General features: G+C 44.1%; 1 protein-coding gene across 7 annotated transcripts; it reads left to right on the forward strand.

The window, feature by feature from the left end:
• Positions 1-26,692, forward strand: LOC124233075 (protein mono-ADP-ribosyltransferase PARP6). Of its 7 annotated transcripts, none has more exons than XM_046650158.1 (24): positions 1-38; positions 1,277-1,537; positions 3,734-3,931; positions 4,570-4,647; positions 5,403-5,497; positions 5,969-6,029; positions 6,272-6,362; positions 6,804-6,870; positions 9,664-9,813; positions 10,134-10,344; positions 10,877-10,930; positions 12,637-12,732; positions 13,342-13,434; positions 14,057-14,182; positions 15,435-15,500; positions 16,432-16,499; positions 17,788-17,836; positions 18,083-18,195; positions 18,925-18,997; positions 19,707-19,776; positions 25,190-25,269; positions 25,668-25,731; positions 25,903-25,987; positions 26,316-26,692. In XM_046650158.1, the coding sequence occupies exons 3-24, from the start codon at positions 3,929-3,931 to the stop codon at positions 26,416-26,418; spliced, it is 1,896 nt and encodes a 631-aa protein (XP_046506114.1). In that variant the 5' UTR covers positions 1-38; positions 1,277-1,537; positions 3,734-3,928; the 3' UTR covers positions 26,419-26,692. The 7 variants fall into 7 exon arrangements, 6 of the variants coding, with proteins under 6 accessions (XP_046506114.1, XP_046506116.1, XP_046506117.1 ...); XM_046650160.1 differs by having other exon boundaries at positions 18,086-18,195; XM_046650161.1 differs by having other exon boundaries at positions 10,134-10,284.
• Positions 26,693-27,750: the final 1,058 nt, after the last annotated feature.

Raw genomic sequence — 27,750 nt, forward strand, 5'->3', positions numbered from 1 at the left:
GTCCCTTCGGCGGCGGCAGCGCGCGGCCCGGGGTCGCCGTGAGTACTCGCGAGGCTCGCTTTTGCGGCGGCCGCCAAGGGGACGGGGACGGGGACGGGACGGGACGGGGCGGGGTGGCCGGGCCGCGGGCAGGGTGCGGGGCCCGTCCCGCCTCGGCCGGGGTGGATGAAGTGAGGGGCTTGGACCGGGTGGCCGCAGGTGCCCGTAGGCTTGACAGGCTTTGCTGAAGCCGGGCGGCTGGCGACACCGATGAGGCAGAGCTTCTTCCCCGGGAGGCAGGTGTTGGGTGCCTTTGGGGTTTCCAGAGGAAACCGGAGAAGAGCTCTAACTGCTCCCCCAAGGGAGGCCTCAGGGCCTGTCCTAAAAGTGTTTTGGGGGCTCAGCTTGTCGTCTCCCTCTACTGGGTATCCAAGACAGCGCTACGCTGCGAGAATCGCCCCGCCGCGGGTGCTCCCCCGCACTCTTTGTTCAGTGGCCTAGTCTTCCTGAGAAGGGAGCACTTGATAGAGAGTGGAATAACCTCCTTTCCCAGGACCACATAGCTGAGAGTCAAATCCAGAGTTTAAACGTTGAGATCCGAGGCTTTTTTGGCTAGATGTGAAGTTGTTTGGCCGAGAAGCGCCCGTGGACCCAGGGAAAGACCTTTGAGATCCACATTGAGGCTTATTTACATTTGGCCTATTCCCGTGCCAATTCATAAAGTGTTCTATGTTAGCTGCCATCATCCAAACTAAACACTGAGCCGAACGACACTCTTCTTTGGGCACTGTTCTCACAATCTGTCTTTGGCCCATCATCTCTTGAAAGGTTCCCTCCTTTTCCTCATTTAGATAAGTCAGATAGGTCTTACTTGCTTAATTCATTAACGAGACCCTTAATTAGTTATAATCACGTCACAAGAAGATTGGATGTAATTAGGAACTGTTAAATGTGCTTAAGTCCCAGTTCCGCTGTACTCCTGACCTTAAGCGAGTTGCTTGACCTCCCTAAGCATGAGTATTCTATGTATAACATGAAAGCTTTGAAACAGGCCATCTTTCAGGCTTATTCGGCTTTAAAATGTGTGTGAATTCCATGACCCACCAGTCCCCTTTTCCCACTCTTCATCTTTTAAACCCATTCTCCATCTCCCCAGAAGAAAGGGCATTGAGAGTAGAAGGTGGGCATCCCTTTCACTGAAACAGGCTGGTTTGAAAAAGATGGTAGTCTCTGAGTTGTCTCTTCCCTGGATAAGAAAAACTCCCTCTGAACTACATTTTTCTCCTTGTGATAACAGCAGAAGCCAAGCAGCAACAGCCTTTGGAGAGAGGCTAAGTGTTTCTTGACTTCTGCGGTGACAAAGACCTTGAGAAAATTGGTACTTCTGGCCTACGCTGCCATCGGCCTACCGCCCAGCCCAAGACAGCCCAAGCTGGACATTAGTGCCTCCCTCTTTATTCCTGTGTGATCATCCAGATCAGCACCTGACTGTTTATTTTCAAATCTGACAAACCCAGCCCCCGGGTCTTCATATTCTGGTTGTCAGCTGCTCTTGAAGGTGAATGGAGTCTTGCTTTTTAAAATTATTTTTTTATGATTTTGTCTATGTGTGAACGCATTTAGGTTCTTGTATGTATCTCCCATTTGGCTTAGGTAACCAGCAGACAGTTCATTCATTCATTCACTCATTGAATAAATACATGTTGAGAGACTGATAGTATAGACAGTGAAAACAATCAAAGCTCTGTCACCATAGAGCTTACGTTCTGGTGGAAGATAAATACAATAAACATACAAGTTGTATGTCACAGCATGGTAAGTGCTGTGGAAAAAAATGAAGTAGGGAAGGTGGTTAGTGCTAGTATTAGTGCGAGTATGTGTGTGTTGGGGTGTTGCTGTTTTATATAGGATGGTCAGGTTGACCTTTGAGCTGCTGAATGAGTGAAGGAGCGAGTCATGTGGATATCTGGGTGAGAAGCATTCTAAGGGGGAACAGCTAGGGGCAAAGGCCCTGTGGTGGGAATATGGTTGAAGAACAGCAAGGAGGCAGTTGTGGAGTCTTGGGTAATCTTCCTGTTCACATTTAGAGTTAACATTCTAGGGAAAGCCCCTGCAAGAGTACAAGTAGCCTCTGAAACCTTCAGGGACCCATCACTCAACTTCATCAATAATCGACATTTTGCCGTATTTAATCTATCTACCCCCTTTTTTGTGTGTGCTGGAGTAGTATTTTAAAGCAGATCTCAGATGTCAGGCAGTTTCATCTATAAGAGCTTCAGATGCAATTTCCTTTTGCGTATTGTTTTTGGTGGGCCAGGCAGCACTGTCACCTGGAGGACTGCTGTGCTGTTTGCCCTGGCACCGTGCCTTCTGTTCCCATCCTGGGTCGGTTACCAGGCTTAAGTTGGTATCCAAGGTACAGACCACAGTCTCTTGGAACGCACAAGGATTTGGAGCAGTCCTCAAATTTTATGCATCAGAATAACTTGGGGGGCTTGTTAAAACACGAATTACTGGACCTCATCTTTGGAGTTTCTAATTCAGTAGGTCTCAAGAAGGGCCTGAGAATTTACATTTTTAACAAGTTTCCAGTTGATACTGATGCTGCGGGTCCACAGACCCCATCAGAACCACTGATCTAGAACCCTAAGGTTCAGTAGATCCATGTGAGACCAAAAACACCACTGTTTAAGGTTGAAATAGGTTAGACTGAGGTGTGTGCAGAGCCAGGAAGGCCTAGAACCGTGGTTCTCAATTTTGTCTTTGCAGTAGAATCACTTGGAGAACTTTTTACAATTTCGTTAGTTAGGATCCGTGCCCCTGAAATTGAATTAATTGGTTATGGGATGGCGTTGTGGACTGATGTGTGTTAAAGCTCCCCAGGTGATTGCAATGTAAAGCCACTTTTATGACCTACTGATTTAGAGAGCAATAAAAAGCTTTTTTAGCCTGCTCCTAAGGTAGCTTTGCCATCCTCTGCCATTAAAACCTTCATAAATTGACAGATGATGTATTTTTTCCTGCTGTATATGGAAGCTTCAGTGGGACTAAAACTTGCTGGTGTAGGGTTGGGGATCTTTAAGATTAGAAGGGAACAGGGAAACTGTATGTGAAAGGGCTAGGGGTTAGTGTTTTTGTGAGTGTTTTTTTGGGATCAGGATTGCATTTTTATTTGAAGAGTAGTTTCCAAGAGGAGTCCAGGGCATTATTTTGGCCCTGACCACTCAGACCATGTCTACCTTAGGATGCTCAGTGTTGAGGACTTTTAAAGTTAGCTATGATTGTCATATAAAGGCGGCTAGTGATAGTGTTGTTTAAAAAGAGATAACGACTCAATCTGGAGAAATAACTAGAGGAAGAGAGTCCAAAAAAATCTGATTCTGATGGGGGTTAGTACTGTGAAGAATGTTCAAAAATGAACTGACTAGATAGAATAGCATAAGCATCTGGTCCTGCCACCATCACTTTTGGCTTCCGGGGTTGATATAGCATTATGAACTAGAGCAGGGACTTGCTCCTGTCCCAGCTCTCTGGCTTAAATGGAACAACAGTGTTTTATGTTTGTATAGTGCTTTCACAGTTCATTATCTTTAAAGAACTATGTGTACAAGTGTATGTGTACATGCATGCAAGTATGTCTCTGTGTGCAAGTGTCTGTACATATGTATAATAAGAGTGTATCCGTAAATGAGTGCCTGCTTATATACCACCCAGCCATTAAGTGATAACGAAACCTATTGTCTACTTTCCACAGGACAGTGACTTGTTACCACTACAACGGCAGAGCCTGCCATCCTCACCAGATCTTCAGTCATCCCCTGACATCACCCCCTCCCCCATCTCCCTTTGTGGCCTCCTAAATGCCCATCTCACTGGCCTGGGTTCAGCCGGTGGTATGGAGGGGTGCTGCCTAGCACTGACCTGGGAGTGTGTGTGACCCACTGCTCCAATGGTGAGAACAACTGATCCCTAGATGGGACGAAGTGCAGGCCTCACATTTCCCTGGTATTTTCCCTCCCACCCTTTTGGAAGGTAGAGTGGCTATTTGAAGTTAAAGGAAGGAGAAGGTTCATGGAAAGAGTATTATTTGCTGTTTGTGTAGGTGGATTCTCTTGGGAAGGAAGGGGTGAATTGAATACTTTAAGGGATAGGAAGGGAGTGATGAGACAAGAGAGCTTAGGTATATGTGGGAGCTGCTGCCTTGGGTAATGATCCTAGAAGAGGCCAGCTTGTAGTTGAACCTAGATTTGCCTAGGAATCAACCTTGACATTGAAGTCTGAATCCTTCCTCATTGGCTACGAGAGCCTCAATCATCATACCAAGACTTACGAAGGCCGAAATTCCCTATTGTTTTCCCCTGTTCCACCAAGTCAGAGCTAGGCCATGGATATGACCAGATTCAGGAAGAGACTGAGATACTCCCAAAGGTTGAGGTGAAGGGAGTAAAGGGATTAGGGCTTCAGTTATTCTATCCCAAGGGACCTGCTCCCATTCTTTGTGGGAATGTGTTTCCCATCCTATAACCCCACCCCATTCTGTGGGATAGCAGGGACCCAACAAAGGGTTATATCCTTATTTCTCATTACTAGGACATCAAAGGCCAGTTCTGGAATGATGATGATTCGGAGGGAGATAATGAATCAGAGGAATTTCTCTATGGAGTTCAGGTGAGGCTATAATCCCTAAGACCCAAGTTGGATGGTCTTGATGTGTACTTTGGATACATCAGGAGTGAAAGATTATTCTGGAGCAGAGATGAGATGAGGATATAATGTTGGTGTGGTCTGAGCATGGTCTTAGCAGAGCTGATCTCATCTTCTTGCTCTTGCCTGGGACTCATACCTTTCCCAGAGTAAACTATACCCTTTGTATATGGAGGCTACCCATATGTTTTAGTTGGAAATAGTTATTTTCTGACCCTTCCCTCACTAGCCAGTGGGGGTCATTTCATTGATTGGGTCAGATTTTTAAAATATTACCCTGCCAGTCATTGCCTGATATCATCACTACCCAGGGTGTGATCCTCAGCAGGATTGTTGGGCTTTGCAGAAAGAACCAGCCTGAGTTAAATTCTCTTCCGCCTGTTCTGATTGTCATAGAAGGGATACCTAAGGATCCTAGTCACAGTCTGAGAGGAAAAGCAGGAGACTTAAGGATGTGAACTCCTCAAAGCCTGCGGCTAGTCTGCCAAAACTTCTTAAGAAAGGTGTTGAAGGAAGACCTGTGTGTCAGTAAAATCCCCAGCTAGGGCCACCACTAAGAACCCCTTCATATAAGTGGGTTTGAGCTTGTATGTGCTGCTGCTGTTTGATTTCCCTGTTCCTGGTTTTTCTTCATGTTCTTTTTATGTTCTTCATGTTCTCATCTCTCTCTTTCCCCCATCCCTCCCCCCACCGTCACACCATTTTTGCTGCTGACTCAGGGGAGCTGTGCAGCTGACCTGTATCGACACCCACAGCTTGATGCAGACATTGAAGCCGTGAAGGAGATCTACAGTGAGAACTCTGTATCCATCAGGTGGGACTCCACTTCAGGAATGGCAGGGCAGCAAGCCGTTTCTTTGAGTTGTTAAAAGGCTAGAGGTTTTTTCTTCATTTATGGTGTGATAGGGGTTCTGTGGACATTGATAAATTATGAGCTTAATGATAGTGGGAGTTGCTCAGAATACTTAAGCTTGCCGACAGGAATAAGTAGGAAAGTATAGCCACTTTTCTGAGAAGTTCCCGCTTATACACTTAGACCCTAGAAGGGTCTGAGAAGACCCTTCTAGGCTGATAGTTTCACCTTTGAGGTAAGATGGGCTTGTGGCTTGGAGAAGGCCCTAGTCATACTAAGTGGCTTGAAGCTGTAGCTAATAGCCTAGATACAGAGCTACCTTCCACCCTTTCCTCTGCCCTGTCCCCAGGCTCAGTTCTCCTTCTATCTGAGTCTCTGTTCCCGTCTTTGTCCCTTAATGAGTCTCACCTGTGGTCGCCTGTATCTCTGTAGAGAATATGGAACTATCGATGACGTGGACATTGACCTCCACATCAACATCAGCTTCCTCGATGTAAGTGGTGCTAGTATCTGCTAACAACATGTCTAGCTGGACTTGTGGATTTTGTCATGTAGGCCAGGAGTCTTACTCCTGAGTGCTGTATTTGGAGCACGTGTTCTTCATCCCTGTCTTTCCTAGATCATCAGCAGACGGTGGTGTGTACTGTCCATGTGCATGTGTGTGTCATACAGGGAAAACTTTAAGTCTATTACTCTCTGTTGCTAAACTGGAAATTATCTTCTTTACTTTTTTAGGAGGAAGTCTCTACAGCCTGGAAGGTCCTCCGGACAGAACCTATTGTGTTGAGGCTGCGATTTTCTCTCTCCCAGTACCTTGATGGACCAGGTAAAGGCAGTGACTTTGGGCAAGTGGGTGCTCTGAGTGTGGTCTAATCCAAACTCCTAAGTTAACTAAGACAGAGAAAAACTAGGAACAAGGCCCCTGGGTGAAATCTGCAGATAGGGGCTTTTCAGTCTCCTGTCATTGGTGTCTTCATTCCCTGTCACCTGATAGCCATCCCCTGAAAGTCTTCTTGGTTAGTGAAATCATTTTGTCTGGTTCCCAAATACCATTTTTTCCTCTCCTTCCCCTCAGCTTCCTACTGAGGATATTTGAAATTGACCACACAGCTCCCAGAATCTACCCTCTGTCTCAGATGTTTTCCTCCTCCACAATTATTGTTTAGAGCACATTAGAACTGAGGAAGCTAATTCCCTGAACTGTGCCTTTGGACTCCCAGGAAGATAGAGAAATATATATACTAGAAGCTTTCTCTTCTCTTTACAGAACCGTCAATTGAGGTTTTCCAGCCATCGAATAAGGAAGGGTTTGGGCTGGGTCTTCAGTTGAAAAAGTAAGAACTTTGATCTTTCTGGTCTTGGACATAGGAGGGAAAGAGACATGTTTGTATGTGAATGGACAGGCAGACCCTTGCATGGAATGTTTCCTTCCAAAAATGTCTTTCTGAAATATGCCCAAGAAAGACTAAAATAAATTGGGGGAGTCAAATTTATGGTTAGATGGGGGAGACTGTGGTTTGGGGGTATCTGGCCTTGAGACTTCCTGGAAGTAACATGAGAAGCTCATCAGTACTTAGCATTTAAGGAAAAGTACAGCCTTGGACTTAGAGCCATGTTCTTCCCATTTCCTTTTGTGTTTTTTTCAGAGTGGGGCTCTAGCAGCTCAGACAGTTTTAGTTTGTTGAATGTGTTGAGCACCTTGCTAAGTATTTGGTATACAAAGAGAAATGAATTACAGATTCTACCCTGAGAAGTTCCAAATAGAATCCAGTGGATACATACTGTAACAGAAGTGAATATGTAAGATTTAGAAAGGACACAGGAAGCAGTGACTCAGTCTAGGGGCAGATGGAAGGCTATGAATGAAAGAATGAAAGAGAGATGATTAATAGTTTTCAAGGATGGATAAGAGTTGCCTGTGTAGACAGATTCTGAGAGTAACATTTGCAAGGGCACAGCCATGTGAAGCAGCATGTGTGTAGGAAGCTTCAAATAGTTAAATCTTGCTAGTAAAAGGCAAGGGGAGAGTGGTGGGAACTGAAACCAGAGAAGTAGGAAGAAGTCTAAATCAGGGAGGATCTTGGGCTTTTGTCTTGTAGACATTGGGAGCAGTGAAGGGTTTTAGGCAAAGAAAGAACATGGTCAGATTTAGTTTTAGAAAAGCCATTCTGGTAGCATTGTGAAAAATAGGTAGAAGGGGGTGAGACGAGAGACCAGAACTAGTTGTAGAAGGTTTTTGTAGAAGTCCTGACATGAGATGATGAAGGCCTGAACCAATGTGTGACTGTGGGTAAGAATAGAGATGAGAGATAGATGAGAGAGAAGGGCTGGCCTGGTGGTGCAGAGGTTAAGTGCACACGTTCTGCTTCGGTGGTCCGGGGTTTGCTGGTTCGGATCCTGGGTGTGGACATGGCACTGCTTGGCAAGCCATGCTGTGGTAGGCGTCCCACATACAAAGTAGAGGAGGGTGGGCATGGATGTGAGCTCAGGGCTAATCTTCCTCGAAAAACAAAAAAAGACTTGAAGACTGATTTGGATATATTGTATGTGGTCATAAGAGCCAAGGAATAGTAGAAAATTACTCCTAGGTTTCCAGCTTAGATGTCTGGGTAAATTGTAATACCACCAATTTAGGGATTTAAGAAGAGGAGCAGGTTTGTGGGATGAGGGTAGGTAATTAGTTCCATTTTAAACATGTTATTTAAAGGTAACTTTGGGATATTCACGTGGAGATGCTTAATTGATTGTTAGATATGTAGATTTGGTATTTACAGGAGAAGTTGAGGTTGAAGATACATATCAGCGTATGGGTAGAAATTACAAACAGCATAGAATATGATATGAGATTGTTAAGGGAGAGCATGATAGAGCGAGAAGAAAATAGGAACAGCAGCAAAACACCTTTTAACACCCAGACAAAATACCCAACAAACAGCAGGGTAGGCAGAAGAAGAAACACTGAAGATAGGTCAGAGAAGCTGGAGAAGAATGAGAAGAGCATGGTGTCACAGAAGGCCAGGAGGAGAGTTTCTTCAGGGAAGGCAAGAGCCAGAGTGGATACGTAAGAGGAGATCGTGGGAGTTTCTGTTGGATTTAGCATCAAGGTGAGACCAATTTTAGCAGAGCGGTGAAAGTAGAAACCAGAATACTGTAAGTTGAGAAGTGAGTGGTTGGCAGTGAAGTAGAAACAGTAAGTATGGATTGAGAAATTTGGATGAGGATGGGAGGGAAAGACAGAGATAGTTAGACTGAGGTGCAGAAACTTCAAACTTTCTGTAGACTTTGGGAAAGGAGCTGACAGGAGAGGGAGGTAATTGATAGATCAAGCTCCCTAAAGAGGAGGGAAGGTGCTGAGATCTAGATTACAAATAGAGGAATTGGTCCTTAATAGGAGGGTCATCTTGTCTCCAGAGAATGGAGGGATTGAGGTAAGGGTGGAAGTGGAAATAGATTTTGTAGTAGGGTTGGAAAATGAAAGGAGCTGATATCTGATGGCTTCAGTTTTCTCTTAAGGAGGAGGAGAGGTTAGTGGTTGTAGGTGAAGGTAGACACTTAAAGAAGGTGATAAGGATTTGGCATAATAGCTTAGAGTAATGCTAGAGAGAACTGATCAAGGACAAGTGAAAAGATTAGAAGAGTAGCTGATGGCCCAGCTCAAGTTGAAAACCATAAATTTGGGGATGTAATTTTTCACCTAACAATGTTAGTACCCCTCATGTTCCTAGTGCTTTTCTTCACTGTTCACAAGGCAGAGGGTGATACTTACCTCCATCCCACTCTCGGTGTAGTCATTCTTGGCAGTAAATTCCAAGGTTCATACCCTTTGAAGGCTTGCTCACCTTTGAGGTTTCCCTCTAAAGGCAAACCATCTCAGAATTTTTCTGGTCCTTTAGACTAGGTAATGGGAGTGAGTATTTACCCGCTAGGGTAAATAGGTGCTTTAGGACAGTACATTTCTGTGTGTTAACGTCATATCAGGGGAGTCTTCCAACACACATTCCCCCACCACGACTGGCTTTGTAGTCCCTTGGGTCTGAATTTTGGATTAGTTGCCTTTCATAGTCCTCTATTTCATGACCTGTTACCCTGCCTGAGCTTTCTTAAGCCTGTTCTCTTTGAATTCTTAGGATCCTGGGTATGTTCACATCCCAACAATGGAAACATCTCAGCAACGATTTCTTGAAGACCCAGCAGGAGAAGAGGCACAGTTGGTTCAAGGCAAGTGGTACCATCAAGAAGTTCCGAGCTGGCCTCAGCATCTTCTCACCCATCCCCAAGTAAGTGCTCCCCCAGGACCTGATCATCTCTGATCATGTTAATCTTGTCTTAGCACCCACCCCACCTTCTAGATTACCCAAACTTAGCTAGTCTGTCCTCTCCCTAGGTCCTCTGAATTCTGTTGCTTTACTAATACTACCTACGTGGTCTTATCCCTTATATATCCTTTTCTTTCTATTCCTAACCCATTGTTCGTCCTTTATGTAGAACACAATAGCTCACTTCATCCATCCTGGCCCAGGACCCACTTGTTTCCAGTCCTCTTCTATGATTCCTACTGAATCCCCACTTTCTTCACTTCTGTTTGCTGTCCCTTCAGGTCTCCCAGTTTCCCTATCATACAGGACTCCATGCTGAAAGGCAAACTGGGTGTACCAGAGCTTCGGGTTGGGCGCCTCATGAACCGTTCCATCTCCTGCACCATGAAGAACCCCAAAGTCGAAGTGTTTGGCTACCCTCCCAGCCCCCAGGCAGGTCTCCTGTGCCCCCAGCACGTGGGCCTCCCTCCCCCAGCACGGACCTCTCCTTTGGTACATGGGCTGGGGAGAGTTTGACTTGGGTGTCAGGAGGGTGGGAGTGGAAATGTGGGAGTATAGCTTCTCAAAATGGGGTAGAAGTATGGTTGTCCAGGCATCATAAATCACACTTGGACATGTACCCTGAGTGGGTGGAATGGAACTGAATTTTTAATAGCTGAAAGCTTACATCTAAACTGTCTGGCAAACTTTTCTGACAGTAGGCCATGGAGCAGAGAGTCTGGGGTGGGGCATCCCAAGGAGATGTCATGTATGATTTTATTAGGTTGTGGTTAGGATTTGGTAGTCAGCTGCTGTGCTAACCTATGCCACCTACCTTGAAGAGGGTTAAGGACAGGTGAGCTTTTTTTGAGAACTTTTAGCAAAGATAGCTGAAGGTGTTCTGTCCAACTTTGGCATTACTTAAGCTGGTCGGAGCTAGGGCTTAGCTATTTTGGGAGAATACTAGGTGATGGGCATGAGCGACGTCTGTTGAGGCACCAGCTTCATAGGAGGCTCATAGGGTCCATCTTTTCACTCTCATCAGGTCAGTGGTCACTGCAAGAACATCCCCACTCTGGAATATGGATTCCTTGTCCAGGTAATCAAGTCTAAAACCTTTCCCCTCTTGTCTGACCTGTCTGATCCGCTAACATCTCCCAGCTCCTCAGCCAGTTAACAGATGTTTGCTGAGTTAGTCTACTCCCAGAACTATACTATGTGTTGTGTGGATAGAAGTAAAGAAGGCATAGTTTCCATCCTCAAGAAGATTACAGCATTTTTGGGAAGACAACACTTACAGACAACTTAAAATCAAGTGCCAAAGCAAGAGGCACTGCAAATTTTAAGTGCATAGATATCAAGATGAGACAGGGATTAATGCTAGTTTCCTTATGATCCCCAACATCCTTGCTCAAATGGTCTTCTGTTTTCCCCACAGACCTCTGTCACTGCTCAGCCACTACGGGTCATTTGCTCCTTTTAAAATCTCCTTATTTCCTGGACACGCTTTCACATTGCATCTCTGTTACCTTTGTTCATGTCGTTCCTCCACTGGCCTTTCTCCTCGTATCTGCCCATTGCGCTTGAGGCTCAGATGCCACCTTTTCCATAACATCTTCTCCGTTATCCCAGCTGTATTAGCTGGAGGAGATGTCTCTTCTCACTGAACTCTTATGATGCTTTTTGTTTTATAGGACACCTGTGTGTCACATAGCATATGCCTTGAATTGTAATTAATTTGCATGCCACATCTCCCTTGTTGGAATATAGGGTCTGAGTGAGAAGAAAATCTTTTATATTATTGCATAATCGAGGAGACCTTTCCCTGAGCTGGGTACATATAGACATTTAATAAATCTGTATTAAATGAATGAATAAAAGCCCTTGCATGTCCCTTTACCAGCCCAAAGGTATATGAAATGGGAGCAACTTGATTTATATACAAAATATGGCTGATTGAAAAAGCTGTATTAAGACAATGTTTAAAAAAGTACTTGAGGAGGGGCCGGCCCAGTGGTGCAGCGGTTAAGTTCGCACGTTCCGCTTCTCAGTGGCCCGGGTTTGCCAGTTTGGATCCTGGGTGCGGACATGGCACCGCTTGGCATGCCATGCTGTGGTAGGCGTCCCACGTATAAAGTAGAGGAAGGTGGGCACGATGTTAGCTCAGGGCCAGGCTTCCGCGGCAAAAAAAAAGAGGACGACTGGCAGTAGTTAGCTCAGGGATAATCTTCCTCAAGAAAAAAATACTTGAGGATATTGCTGCATGAGCTCTGGATTTGTGCTGTCTTCCCAGGACATAGTTGTATCTATGGTTTTGACTAGTGGACAGGCTAATTGTTTAAGATAGTTGAAATGGCTTCTTAGGTGCCCTCTGATCATGGACTGAATACCCAGAGGGACAATCTATAGTTACTACAACTAGTGTTAATAGTTTGATTAGTACCCATTTATAAAATACTTTCACAGAAATCATCTCAATACCTCTGAGGTGAATAATGTTCCACTTTCTAAATGAAGAAACCAAGGCTCAGGTTTACCGACTTGCCCAAAATTATATTTGGTATTAAGTAGTAGGCAGGGACTCTTAACCTGGCTCTTCTACCCTGTCTGGTCTCATCTTTACTGTAATATATGGTCTTAGCTCTACACCTAGGCCATCAGTTTAACTACAGTGCAGGGCCCAGGAGTAGATTCTACCTTAGGCACAGGAGGGAGAAGGAGAGTAGCCAGAAAAGAAGGTAAAATTCTTTCCCAGATCTGTGCCTGTACTTCCAAAAGACTTAGTAGAATCTCTTCTCTCCCCAGATCATGAAGTATGCAGAGCAGAGGATTCCTACGTTGAATGAGTACTGTGTGGTGTGTGATGAGCAGCATGTCTTCCAGAATGGGTCCATGCTCAAGGTACGTGCCCCTATTCTGTGACCCTCTTCCTTGGACCCTTAGCCAAGGCCCCTTCACTCCTTACCTCTTCTGTATTCCTTTCTTCCTGGGTCTGTGGTAAAGGTAGAATTCTGTCTACACTCCCTGAGACTCTAGAAATGTTTTTCTTTGAAAACAAATCTCAGCAGTCCTGTTTGGAAATATGAGGATATGTGACTATTTTTGAGGAGATAATCCCCACCCAACATTTAAAAATAGGGATCAGATACTGATCAAGATGATTGGATATGATGCTGTCCTCAAGGATCCAAGTCTAGGTGAGTAGACAGACACTTCATTGTAAGTGTGTAGAAGAAACATGAGCAGTGTTGTGGAAACTCAGAAGAGAGAGCATCTCATATCTAGGGAGGCCATGGAAGGCTTCATGGAAGACATAACATTAACTCTCAAACTATCAGTAAGGCAATGTAATTAAGACTTCGCTTACTTATAATTTTCTCATGACGTAGAGGGTCCCAGATCCCTACTTCATTCTAGAATTGTCTGAGGTTGCGATTGTCTCTCTCTCCCTACAACACCTTCTTACTGCACACTCGCTACCACCACCATCTGTTTAATATGTCCATTCAGCCAGCTGTCTGTACTCGTGAACTGTGCGTTTTCTCCTTCTACACACTGGGAGTCATGTCCGGAGCTGCAGAGGAGGTGGCCACTGGAGCAGAGGTATGGGAGAGGGAAAGCTGCTGGGGAATTGGGATCAAGAAAGTGTGGGGAACCCAGCAATGTCACTTCTTAGAATTTAACCTCCAGAAGTGCTTTCACACGTAAGGGAGTTCACTACAGTATTGTTTGTAATAGGAAAAAAATAAAAAGGGTACAGCTCCATCTGTAGGGAATCTAGTTAAATTAAGGTATGTCCTTACAGTGGAAATACTATACAGCTACTATTTATGGGTAGAAAATTATAACATAGAAAATAGAACAGTGTGTATAGTACAATTCTTTTTTTTTAATTGCCTGTATAATAAGATAACTATTTCCATAGGAAAAATATCTGAAAGGATATAAATCAGACTTAGCAATAGTTACCTGTGGGGAGTGAGATTCATTTGTGGGCAAGGGGGTGATTTTCATCTTTTCTTTAATCACTTTTTTAATCATTGTTACTTGAATTTTTATAATGTGCTTATATTTTCTAACAAAAAGGCCATGAACATGTTCGCTTTTTAAAAGAACATCAGAGAAATGCTGAGACTTCAGCAGATGGACCCCTGCTTGATACGGTGTGACTCTCAGCACTGGGGAATCACTTAGTCTCTTCTCCCTGTCTCTCCCTTCCGCTAAGGTGGTGGATCTGCTGGTGGCCATGTGTAGGGCAGCTTTGGAATCCCCTAGAAAGAGCATCATCTTTGAGCCTTATCCCTCTGTGGTGGACCCCACTGATCCCAAGACTCTGGCCTTTAACCCTAAGGTATAGTTGCTTGGGAAGAAAGTCAGGGCTAAGAAACAGAAATCGTAAAAGATGGTGGGAGACTATGGGCCATCGTTCTGGTGTACACAATTTGGAATAAGAGAGAGAAAAAATGGAACACTTGTTTCTTGGGAACTCTTGAACCCTAAGCTTTAGCTGTTTTAGTGAATAAATAACTGAGTTTGTTAGAAGAAAGGGAGAATTAAATATTATATGTCATGATAGAGAAGAATAGAGGCTTTGGAGCCAGACAGACCTGAATTCCATTTGAGGTTTGGCTGCTCTCTAGCTGCATAGTTAGGCAAATCACTTAACCTTTCTAAACCTCAATTTTCTTATCTGTTAAAAAGGGCATACCTTGCAGATTGTTAGAAAAATGAGAGATAACAAATGTAAAGTATTAGTCAGGATTCTCCAGAGAAACAGAACCAATAGGAGATAAATATATATAGGAAGAGATTTATTATAAGGAATTGGCTCATGTCATTATGAAGGCTGAGAAGTACCAGGATCGGCAGTCAGCAAGCTGAAGACCCAGGAAAGCTGATGGTGTAAGTCCCAATCCAAAAGCTGATAGGCTTGAGATCCAAGAAGAACTGACTTTTCAGTTCAGTCCGAAGGAGGAAAAGACTGATGTCCCAGCTCTAGGCCATCAGGCAGGAGGGCATCCCTCTTACTTGGCCTTTTCGCTCTATTCAGGCCTTCAGCTGATTGGATAAGGCCCATAGGAATTGGGGAGGGCAATCTGCTTTACTCAGTCTACTGATTCAAAGGTTAATCACCCTCAGAGAGACACTCAGAATAATGTGTGGCCAAATGTTTGGGCACTCCATGGCCCAGTCAAATTGATCCGATTAACTATTGACAAAATTAATCATCATAAGTACCAGCACAGTGTCTCACAATTACTGTCAGTGCTGTGTATCAGGTACTGTATCAGGTTCTTGACATATGTTGTTTAATCCTCAGAACATCTCTATGAAGGTAGTGGGAATATTTATCTTCCTTTACACAAGAATACTGAGGTTTTAAGAGGTTAAGTAACTTATGCTATTAACTCCAAGCTGGTAAAAGAGAACTAGCTTGTCATTCTATAACTATCTGACATTAAATCTGTGTTCTTTCTATGACATACTACATTGTTTCTCTGGGGCCTAGACTTCTTTTGTGTATCTGACCCTCCTTTTTGTCATGTCTTACTCTCCTCCACTTTTGTTCATCTGGTTCTTCTCTTCCCATTGATTCCCCACAGAAGAAGAATTATGAGCGACTTCAGAAAGCTCTGGATAGTGTGATGTCCATCCGGGAAATGACCCAGGTATTCTGTCCTCTGCCTGTCCTCTGCCCTCTATGTTGCCCCACTCAAGTGCCCTATTCTGCTTGGAAGTCATGGGAACTTAGAGATTTAGAGATGCTACTTAATTCCTCACTGTGTTGTGTTTAGTCTTCCCTCTTTAGCCTTCCCAATCCTTGTTCTCTGTTTTGTTACTCCTTTTTCTCTCTCCTAATGTCTCTCTCAACCTTTACCTTTGCTGCTAATTCCTTCACAAGTTGTTCATATTTAATGTTTTTCCCGTAATTCTTAGGGAATTAGAGAAGTGAGGGAAAGACCTCTGCCCAGGGTTGTGAGGGTGAGGAGGGGGGCTTGGAGGTAAGGAACTAGACCCAGGGGCCTACGTCTTCTATCCTTCTAGGGGTGGGGCAGCCACATGGAGCAGTGACCATCCTTTGAATCAAGGCTGTCCCTCACCAGACTTCCCCACCCCTCGTCTGCAATCTCTGCATGAATAGACATTCATTTGTACTCACATTTACAGGTGGGCCTCTTCTCAGCAAATCCTATATATCACAGTTCAGATTAACACATAAGTGACACCTAGCAGGGATAATTTACTTGTCAAAGGACTCTTTGCTTTTTGTAAAGTTTTACCACAGGATTCCTTAGCCTAAATCTTTCTGGGACATTGATTTTATTTATTTTTTGATTTATAATCAACCTTTTAGGGCTGTAGGAATTGCATAAAATGAGGGAGACCCACCTGCATGTTGTTTTGTAAGCATCTTTGGTCATTTTCATATTTATTTATAGTCTTCCCAACCTGACTGGGCTCCTTAAGGGTGGGAACCCCATCTCCTCTTGCCTTTGTATGGCCTTCAGTGCCTACCTTGCCCTGGGCCCTGATAGTCTGTGGAAAGTGGGAGGGTTCCCACCTCTCCTGGTAGATAACTTTAGGGCCGTTGTCTTACAGGGCTCATATCTGGAAATCAAGAAGCAGATGGACAAGCTGGATCCCCTGGCCCATCCTCTCCTGCAGTGGTATGGATAGAATGATGCATCCTTCCCAGGGCGGGTGGGGAGGGAGGCACAGTGTTAGACATGGAGCCTGCACCTTTTCTTAGAGGCAGTTTCAGCATCCTTAATGAGGTTATAGATGTGGCTGCTTTTTCTTGGGGTTTTGTTAATACACCTGGCCATGATAAGAACTCAGATCCTACAAAGAGCCCACAAATTCTAACATGATGTCTCAAGTTCTCTGTACATGTTTCATGTTTCCCAATAGGTTTTTGAATGCCCCTTGCATGTAAGAATTAACACTGTTCATTTCAACTGGGTTTTCTACGTACCCAGAGGTCTGTCTCCCGCTTAGACTCCCTTTCCCTGTCTCAGTGCCTTTCCTGTTGATACAGACTCTCCAGAGCCTTGAGACATTATTGTTATTCCCTTCTCCTAGCAAAGACTCTGACCGTCCTCTGCTGCCCTCCCTGCTGATGTGGATTTCTGTTCTGTTTTCCTGACATAGCTTTCCCCTTCTAGCTTGTTGCCCTCTTCCTCATCAGCCTTTGACATCAGTACTTTATCAGTGCAGCATTCTCCCTCTTAGCATGAGGAATGACCAAGTATAGACCATCCAGGATACACGTACCATCATAGGTACATGGATGAAGCACAAAAAGTAAACTTTATCCACTCTAGGAGATAATGCTGCCTCGCTGAACCCTCCATGTTTTATGCCTTTATTCTCTCCTGTCTTCTGAGTTCAGGCTCTGTACAGCCCAGTCTGTCCCTGAATCCTCAGAAAGTTTGTTCTAGTTTCTTCTGTTTCCTTCTCCAGCCCAAACAGTAACTTTCTCTCCATTCCTCCCCATCCCTGAGAGAGCCCTCAGGCTTCCTCTCAAGTCAGGTGGGATGGCTCCTGAGCCTCAGTTCTAAGTTTCTAAATCCCAGGTATAAGTTATCACCGTCCTAATACAGACCCCTCCTTTCTAATTTCTTTTGTTTTGTAACTGACCTCTTGTGCTCTTCTTTTATATTATCCTTTTCTCTCCCTAGATATAGCAGCCCACCTCCCATCCTTCTCTTTCATCCACTATTTACAAACCTAGTACTTAGCTCTTTGGTCAGTAGCTTCCCTTTTACATTTTTATACACAGGCATTACCCTCCCCAGGAATATCCAGACAGTGACCTGGACACTTCACACAATTCAGACAGCCCTGGAATCCTTGTTTGTTCTTCCAGGGGCAGAGCAGCGTTGCTGCTTTATTCAGGATGGCCTAACCACGTACTTGTTCTATCCTTTTCCTTTTTTCTCTGTTTCATCCTAGGATCATCTCTAGCAACAGGTCACATATTGTCAAACTACCTCTCAGCAGGGTAAGTGACCATTCTCCCCCAACTCTTTAAATTTCTAGTGAGGGGCAGGGAGGGGCTCCAAATCAGCTAACCTCATTGGTTTTAGACCTGTCTGGTGGGCTCTTTCCATCAACAGTAGTCTTTGGGCCTAAGCATATTTCCCTTCTTTAGGGTCATTGCAAGCCTGATTTGCTCCCTATCCCCAGCCCTTCCCTCCCTGATCTCCATTTCTGCTCTGTTTTCCTGACCCCACCCCACCCTGGGCAGCAGCTGAAGTTCATGCACACCTCACACCAGTTCCTCCTGCTGAGCAGCCCTCCTGCCAAGGAGGCTCGGTTCCGGACCGCCAAGAAGCTTTACGGCAGCACCTTTGCCTTCCAGTGAGGGGGTGGAGCCTGGGGAGGAGGGCAACGAATAATGTAGGGGGGTGGGAGGGCAAGTTCCCTTGAGGTGTATGAGTTTGTGTTACCTATGTCTGTCACCCAGTCAGTCAACAGATATTTACTAAATGCTATTGTGATAGGTGCTGTAGAGAATAAAAAGACACATGTGATATGGTCTTAACTCTCAAACTTGTTATCATGTAGTTGAGGAGAAATGATATTTACATGTAAAAAGATGTGATTGAAGGAACAGATTGGAGGGGATAGGTTTGAAAGCTACTTTGAAGGAAATCAGCAATCTATGCCTAATGGTGGGAGGGAAGAGAGAGAGATTAAAGGCAACTTAAAGGGAGTAGTGGTACCCTTTTCTTAAAATAGACGTTAAGTCAGGATTGGAAGCCATATTTGGGATCAATGATAAGTTTGTTGAGTTTGAGATGAAGTTGTTTAATTTGAAATATCAGGAGAATAAGCACATGAAAATACTGAACCAGCAGTTGAGGGTTTAGGATGGGATTAGCTGAAACGCAGAACAGAGGATGGGACTGGAAGTCAAGATGCAGGCATCTTGCATGCCTGTGACTGTATCCACGTGCATGTCCATCACTGGGTGTATCTGTGTCCGTCATGGCCCGTGTGAGTGAGAATGGGTGGGAGTGGCAGTCTTGGAAGTACTCCTGGGAACCTCATACAATGAGGAGACATGTATACTACCCTGCCTTACAGTGGGTCCCACATTGAGAACTGGCATTCGATCCTTCGCAATGGGCTGGTCAATGCATCCTACACCAAACTGCAGGTGAGGCTGTGCCCTTTCTCTTTCTCTCAACCTCCCTCCCTGCCCCACTGAAGTTTTGAAAGGCAGCTCTAGAGTACTCAGCTGTTTTTGCCTCAGCATCCTCAAACCTAGCCTGCCGTGGGGCTTCCCTAGAGAGGAAGTTGGAATTGCGTGTATAGAGTAAATGTCGCTGTTGTATATTTGACCCCAGGCTGGGTTTTTTGGTGATTTTGGAAATGAGAATGTAGCTATAGGCAGGAATATGAATTGCTGATTGCGGCCACTGTGATGAATTAACCTATTAGAGCTTTTCAATTTATGTGTCTATTTTATTCAGAGAGTTTATATAGGAGACTTATTTCTTTGCCCTCTGAGACTCCAAGGAATGGTTATTGTCCTTCTTCCTGGCTATCTATTCTGTACTGCCCTTTTGTGGAATCTGCATATATCCCAAGGCCCAGGGACAGGAGCATGGATTCTGAGGGACTGACTCAGTGGCTCTGCCACTCTTACTCTCCAAGGCATCAGTATCTAGTATTTCATAGGCAAAGGGGTTAACCTGCATCCACTTTTCAGCCAATCAGCTTTTTAAGAGTAGGTTCCTAGAGTTATCTGAATGAATGAGAGGGTAAATGGAGAGACAGAGGGCTGGATAAGCCTTGTGGCTGCGTAATATGCACCGATGGGAGGGCCCAGGCTCATATTGCTCATCCTGGTGTTTCCCTGCAAGCTGCATGGAGCAGCCTATGGCAAAGGCATCTACCTGAGCCCCATCTCCAGTATTTCCTTTGGATACTCAGGTAAGAAATACTCTCTGGCCACTTTGACTCTATTTACATTGCATCCGTTTTGTGACTATGTGATCTATGCTGTCTCCTCCTCCATCATAGATACTTGGTCTATGTCAGCTCTCTCCCCAATCATGGATACATAGTCTGTCTCCCTCCGCTTTCTCTCATTAGGAATTTAGATTCTTTACAAGATGAGGCCAGTTATCTCCCTTTCTTTTAGGTAGTCCTCTTCTCCATGGGGATTGTTTTATTCATTGTAAGGGCTTGTCTCTGGAAATGGGTTAGGGAATAACTGGGAGATGAAACAAGGCTTTTTTTAGACTACATTTTTGATGTTGGCAATAGCCTGTCATCATAGATTGTGTGTGTGCACATGTGCATCTGAGTTTATATGTAAATACACTTGAAGGCTTGAGTCCTTTTCCACTGGCTTACATTTCGGGAGACATTGCTCTTCTCCCTGTGAACCACCTTTAAAATTTAAACTGTCTATAATTACACAGTGTTATATTAGGCACATTAAATGCAAGAGAAAACATTTTATTCCGAAGATAAGTCATGAATGAGGTCCAGATTCTAGTCAGGAGGTGAGTCCAGCTTTGTCCAGCTCAGAAAACGAATCTGGCCTAGAGCTCTCTCAGTGTTCCAGGTTCATGTCTTAGTTGCTTTCCAGTCTTTTGTTCTTGTTCTATGTAGTCTCTGTGAAGGATAGCCACATGTAGTTGCATGTCTGTGAAGGGGACAGTGCTAGATTCTTTACAGAGTACTTGGTATTCTTGAGCAATTGTAAATGTCATAAAGGTAAGGAAACCTGGGTCCAGCGTCACAGAGCTAGAACAGTCCCCAACAACAAAGTAAACCAGACAAAGTGGAAGAAAGCAGATAACACAGGTGAGCACCTAAGTAGTAGAATAAAGACAGTTACAATAGATAGAGCCAAAAAAGCCAAAAGATGATTCTTGTAAAGAACTGACAAGACAGATAACCCTAGTTGGATTGATCAAGAAGGAAAAGAACACAATTAAATAACAATATGAGTGAAAAATGGAACATAACTACAGATATAGCAAAATTTTAAAAGGTAATGGGAGAATTTTGTCAACTTTATGCCAGTAATTTGAAAACTTTGACAAAAGGTTTAAATTCCTAGAAAACTTAACACAATCAATTCAAGAAGAAATAGAAAGCTTGAATAGCCCTAAAACTAGAAAAGACATTGAAATAGTAGTTTAAAATTTTCCACAAAAAAGAAAACAAACTAAAACCCCACCAAGCCCAGCTAGTTTTACAGTGAGTATTAAATCAAACTTTCAAGGAACAAATTATTCCAATCTTACACAAAATTATCCAGAGAATAGAAAAAGATGGAATTACAAGTCATGAAAGATTGGTAAATTTGACTATATTAAAGCTAAAAACTTGTTTTCATCAGAAGACACTTTAAGAAAATGAAAAAAGAAAGATAAGCTACAAACTGGGGGAAGACATCTGCAACATATATAACCACAAAAGATCAGTAATAAAAATGTATTTTAAAAATTCTTACAAATTAAGAGGAAAAAGACAAACCAAATAAGCAAAAGCTTATTATAAAATAATATTATGAAATTATAAAAATAAGCAAGTGACATGACTGGGCATTTCACTGGAAACGATCAAAAAATATGAAAAGCTGCTCAACCCCTATTAATCAAGGCAGTGAAATCAAGACCAAAATGACTTACCATTTAGCACTCATGTGGATTGGCAAAAATTAAGAAATCTGATAATACCTCTGATCGTATCAGAGGTTGTAGATCAGCAGGATCTCTTTTATTGCTTATAGGGATATAAATTGGTACAACTACTTTGGAAAACAATTTTTGGTGTTAAATTCCATAAAGCTGAGAAATTTTATCACTGTGACTCAGTATTTTCATTCCTACATGTGTGCACCCAGAGACGTGTACACGAATGTTCAAAGCAATGCTGTTTGCAACAGCAAATCTTGGAGACGACCCAAATGCTCATCATCGAGAGAATGAGTAAATGTATTTTAATATATTCTCACAATGGGGGCCAGCCAGTGGCGCAGTGGTTAAACGCGCACGTTCCCCTTTGGCGGCCCGGGGTTTGCCAGTTTGGGTCCCGGGTGCGGACACGGGATTGCTTGGCAAGCCATGTTGTGGTAGGCGTCCCACATATAAAGTAGAGGAAGATGTGCATGGATGTTAGCTCAGGGCCAGTCTTCCTCAGCAAAAATAGGATTGTGGCAGCAGTTAGCTCAGGGCTAATGTTCCTCAAAAAAAAAAATTAAAAAAAAAAATTCTCACAATGGATTATTATTCGGCAATGAAAATTAATGAAGAGTGGCATTCAACAACATGGAACAATTTTAGTAATAAGTTGAGGGAAAAAAGGCCCCCTGTATGATGCCTTTTTTCATATTGTTCAAGAGCAAACAAAATTAAGTGTTATTTGGGGGGGGGGTATGAGTGTGTTTTATGATAAAACTAAAGAAACAAAAAAAGAAATGACAACCTACATTTCAGGGGAGTGATTACCTCCCAAGGGGAGGAAGATAGTTGGCATAGGGTAGGTGTACATAGCTAAATGTAGGTCACTGGTAATGTTTTAGCTCTTGGATTTAGGTCTTAGGTTGGGTCTGTAGGTATTCATTGTTCTATTAAATAAATGGTAGTGTCAAAGGTTATATGACTAATCCACACAGGATAAGTGCCCAATAAATATGTATTGCATGTGTGAATGAATCTTATTCTGTGTGCCTGGGGTCCAAAGTGGGGTTGGATTGGGGTAGTCTTTTTGGCTTCTTTGTCTAGGTTCTTCAGTCTTTATTCCAGCCTGAGCTTCCTTCTAATTAAGCTCTTATTACTTTCTTTTTTTTTTTTTCATTTATTTGTTTATTTTTGTATGTACATCATAATGTATTTCAAATTCTGTGTAGATTAACTTATTACTTTCTGAGTAGTAAGATTCTCCTGGCTCTTGGTACCCGCAAGATTCTTTCTTCCTATTTCCTCCCTGCCTCTCCCTGTTGCCTCTCCCACTGGCCTTTGTTTACCACTAAGTGCCTGAATACCTTTAGTTGATGAAGCCAGGAATTTCTTTTAACTTCTTACCTTTCTTCATCACTTGACTGATTACATAAAAACATCATATGACACTATCCTTCTCCCTCTTGAACAGGTTGATTGATTATAGGTAGAAAATACCATAGGATTTTACTACTGGAGTTATAGATCATCTTGACCAATCCCTTTTACTTTATAGATAAGAAAGATGATACACAAAAAAGTTAAATGACTTTCTCAGAGTCACACAGCTATGAGTAGCAGAGCTAGGACCGGAATCCAGGTCTCCTAACTTCTCGGCCACTGTTGTTATTAGTATATCGCACTGACAGGGTAGGCTTTGCTGGCTGACTGAGTCTCTGAGGGCCCCACAGATATGTGAGAGTCTCTGTAACAGTGGGCAGGATGTGTGCAAATGTCCAACATACTGTAGTTACACTAGCATTTGGCCAACTCTATCTTTTTGTAGGTTTCTTCCACCCTATTCTGCTCTGGTTTCCTTTGTTCTTCCTATTCTTAGCCTAGTGGCATTGGGTGCCTTCGCTGGGCGGGGGTAAATCGAGAGCACCTGTTTGACTAGTAGACCCTCCAATGACTTGGCCATAGTGTGCAGGTTAAAACGAGAGACAGTGTTAAAGGAGATGGTAAACTCCATCTGTTTGTTTAGCCCTGTTTAGAGACCTCTGATGAGTATATACTCTGAACACAAAGTATCCAAGGATTATTCTAGCCGCCATGTTCTCAGGGTCTGGGCTCAGGAAACTGACAGAAAATCGTTGGGTCAGTATGGACAGGACAGTGCAACAGGATTGGGGTGGATCAAGATTTGGGTTAATTCATAAGGGCCATCTCTAAGCTCAGCCAGAAAAATCAGATTGCTCTTGCTCATCTTCTTGGGTAGAACCTTTCATTGAAATACCCAGGCTGAGAAGATCATGAGGTTTGGATAGAGAGCTAAACCTAGTTAAGGCTAAGGGAGAAGGCGAAACAGAGGAGTTGGGTGTCCTTTAGGAGAAGGAAATTGGCAGTTCAAGTCTTGAGGCTTTCGTTGCCCTGAGTTTTGTTCAGATCTGTCATAGGACTTTGGTGTGAGTGCATGATGCATTGACAGCCTCAGCAGTGAAGAGTGTCAGTCCAGTAGTTGTCACCCCCACCTCTACACCATGGCTATCACAAAACCAAGAACTGATGCAGAGTGCAGTTAGTAATAATAGGAAGTTTGGGGTGGAGTGTTGAAATCAGGGCCCTGCTTATGGCCTGTAATGATGGCATCATTTCCCATCTTCATCTCCCTCTTGGTCTCATACACACAGACTTTTATCCCTAACTGTGAAGGGCTGGGCCTATGATAAAGCTGAGTACAGAGACTGCAGTCTTATTCACAAGCCACAAAGAGTTGGGGTAGGGGCACACAAGCACTGTTTCATGCTTAAATAAGGAAAATCCAGAATGAGTCTATTAAATGTTAAAAACAGGGCTATTCACTAAGGGTAAGGATGATGGAGGATTTATGGATTTAAATAGATGGAAATGAGTCTGGGAAGACTTTCTGAAGAAAGCAGTGTATTTCAAGATAGCTCCCTGTGGAAAATTATTCATCACTTAACTGCTGTGCTCTCTCCCTTTTTTCTTGAATGACTCTGGTCAGTTTTTGTGTAACTTTGAGACTAGAGCAGATCTGACTTTCTCTGCTTGCTTCCTCTCCACTCATATCACTTAGCCTGGCATTTGATCCTAGGTGTTGATGTCACCACACTTCTGGGCCCCTCATTCCTAGCTCATTTCATGTGTTACTACCCTGTCTTAGAACCACATGTTTCCCTGATGTTCTCAGGATAAACTCCAGTTGCCTTAACGTGACCTACAGCGCCTGCATGATCTGATCCCAGCTCACCTGATTCACATCCTCTCTTGCCACTCCTCTGCCATTAACTATGCTCCATACAAACTAACGCACACTGCTTTCTTTCCCCCAGGCCTTCCATATCCTATTACCTCTGCCCAGAACACTTCCCCCCCTTCATATAATAACTCTTCTAATCCTGTAGTTCTCAGCTCAGCTGTCACCAGGAAGCCACCTTTAAACTCCTAGGCTAGGTTAGTTCCCCTGTGCTGCCTCACACACTGCTTTGTATTCTCCCCATCACAACCCCCACCATGCTGTGTTATAAATACTTGTTCCTTGCCTGTAATCTCCACCAGACTAAATTCTGTGAGGGCAAATATCTTGTTTGTTTTATTCACTGCTGTATCGCCAAGTGTCTAGCTCATTGCTTGGCACATAGTAGGCACTCTAGTAAATATTTAATGAAGAAATGGGTGAATGAACTGGGTTTGTTGTTCTGTGACAGGAATGGGAAAAGGACAGCACAGGATGCCCTCCAAGGATGAGCTGGTCCAGAGATATAACAGGATGAATACCATTCCCCAGGTATTAGTTGGCCTTGCTCCAGTGAGGCAGGACCCTTCCCCTGGGATGAGTTTAGGCTTCAGAGATGGATGGGGAAACAGTACGGGGGGAGGTGGGTATTTTAAAGATCATTTGAAGGAATCAGGTATGTTCTTAGATGAACATACTTCCAGAGTCATATATGGCCTCAGTCATAAGTATGGAAGCAGAGACTGAGTGTAAATGTAGTGACATGAAAATGTAAAGATGGAAGCTGTGGACTCATCCAGACTGATTATGGGAAAGCAAAAGTTTGGTGGGGGGAGGGTGGCTGGGAGCCCAGGACATCTCTGAGCCCCACTCCCAACCATTACCAGCTAACTAGCTTCTCCAGGGAAAGCTATACCAGTCTACTTGGCTCTGCTCTCCTTCTCTTCCAGACCCGATCCATTCAGTCGAGGTTCCTGCAGAGTCGGAATCTAAACTGTATAGCACTTTGTGAAGGTAGGTAGTTCCCCCAGTCCCTGTTTTTCTGGGTCCCCAACCTTTATTTTTGGTGCAGCTTTGGCACATGATCTAGCTAAGGGTGACATTGAGTCATCATGTCTTCTCTCCCCTGCCTCGATGCTGTGACTTAAGCATTATATATATAATTTCTGGCCCCCTTCTTCCCAGTGATTACATCTAAGGACCTCCAGAAGCATGGGAACATCTGGGTGTGCCCTGTGTCTGACCATGTCTGCACACGGTTCTTCTTTGTGTAAGTCTAGGAGGGTACCTTGGGCATTGCTCTGAGGAGTGAGGGTGGGGGTGTGATGGTGTGTGACTCCTGGGAAAGTGGGAGTCTGAGACTTGTCCCTGGCTGCCTCATTGGAGCTGGCACTGGGACTTTCCCCTTGGAGGATGGGGATGAGTATAGATCAGGATCCGTTTAGAGGAAATCAAATAAGCTGAATCTCTTCCACCCTAAAAAGTAGCACAAAAGGGTTCTGGGATGGGATGGCTACACCTCCAAATACAGTTCCATTGGTTGACATTATCCTGGTATTGTCTCCCTCTTATGCTCACACTTGCCCTATCTTTGGCAGATATGAGGATGGTCAGGTGGGCGATGCCAACATTAATACTCAGGACCCCAAGATACAGAAGGAAATCATGCGTGTGATCGGAACTCAGGTTTACACAAACTGAGGGGGCCCCAGCCCTCGTACCACCCCTGTTCCCCCAGGATCCATCTGCCCTCATAAAAGGGGTCAGGAGCAGCTGGCGAGGCTGTCCTGAGGAATCAAGGGGCCATTACCAAGGGTCAGGAAAAGGATAGAAGAGGCGGCCTTCATGGTGGAGACTGACCCAGGAACCACTCCACATTTGGATGGCCCAGACTGACTCCCTACTCCTGATTTTCCCAGTTGACTTCACCCTGTTTGTAAATAAAACAATAAAATGGAAGGTGCTGTGGACTGGATATGATCACTGTGGTCTGACTAGCCTTGGCCCAGCACCTACCCCAAGCCCCCACTTGGGGGTGGCGGGGGTGGGGATAATGGATGATCCTGAGGGTTGGGACTATTTATGTTGGATGGAATCAAAGCCAATGAAGTCCATCTAGTGTAGTGTACTACAGATTTGTCAACTTTTTTTTTTTTTTTGGTGAGGAAGATTTGCCCTGAGCTACCATCTGTGCCAGTCTTCCTGTGTTTTCTATGTGGGTCACCACCTCAGCATGGCTGACTAGTTGTGTACATCCACGCCCAGGATCTGAACCCACAAACCTGCAAACCCAGGCCACCAGAAGCAGAGCACATTGAACTTAATCACTACACCACAGTTTTTATCAATGGATTAGATAAAGAAAGGAAATTGATCAGTTATGCAGATGACACAAACTGAGAAGGATCTAGAATACCACTGATGACTATTCCTTAAGATTTAAAAGGGCCATTGAGGGCAAAGAAGCTCAGATTTCCTACTCTTAGGGCCTCTGCTTTCTGGACAAAACCTAGCCACTCTCCCTTGCTCTGTGTCTCAGGGGCTGGGCCCCTACTCTCTTCCTCCTGCCAGCTATTTGTGATAAAGGAGGTCAGGGGAGAACTGGCAGGTACAGGAAGTTGGGTTGGTGTCTACTTGATATAAAGAGATCCTAAGGATATGCAGCCTCCCTTGATGAAACAAAATTCAAATTCTCCAAGGTTAGCAAGGTGAGGGAAGACAACTGTTTCTAGGAGACATAATTGTTTCAGTGAAACCCATCTCCCTGTTGGAATTCCCACTGCCAACTTTCTGCTGGCCCTGTAGGCTATGCTCCATGTATCTAAATCCCTAAGTTAGTTCTAAGAGATAGGTTGGACATTGCCAAATATTTTATGAAATATTAATGAAGAGGGGCCAACCCCGTGGCTGAGTGATTGAGTTCGCACACTCTGCTTTGGCAGCCCGAGGCTTCGCCAGTTCGGATCCTGGGCGCAGACATGGCACTGCTCATCAGGTCATGCTGAGGCATCATCCAAAATAGCACAACCAGAA

The sequence above is a fragment of the Equus quagga genome, unplaced genomic scaffold (genome assembly GCF_021613505.1).
Source record: "Equus quagga isolate Etosha38 unplaced genomic scaffold, UCLA_HA_Equagga_1.0 153_RagTag, whole genome shotgun sequence".
Classification (NCBI taxonomy): domain Eukaryota; kingdom Metazoa; phylum Chordata; class Mammalia; order Perissodactyla; family Equidae; genus Equus; species Equus quagga.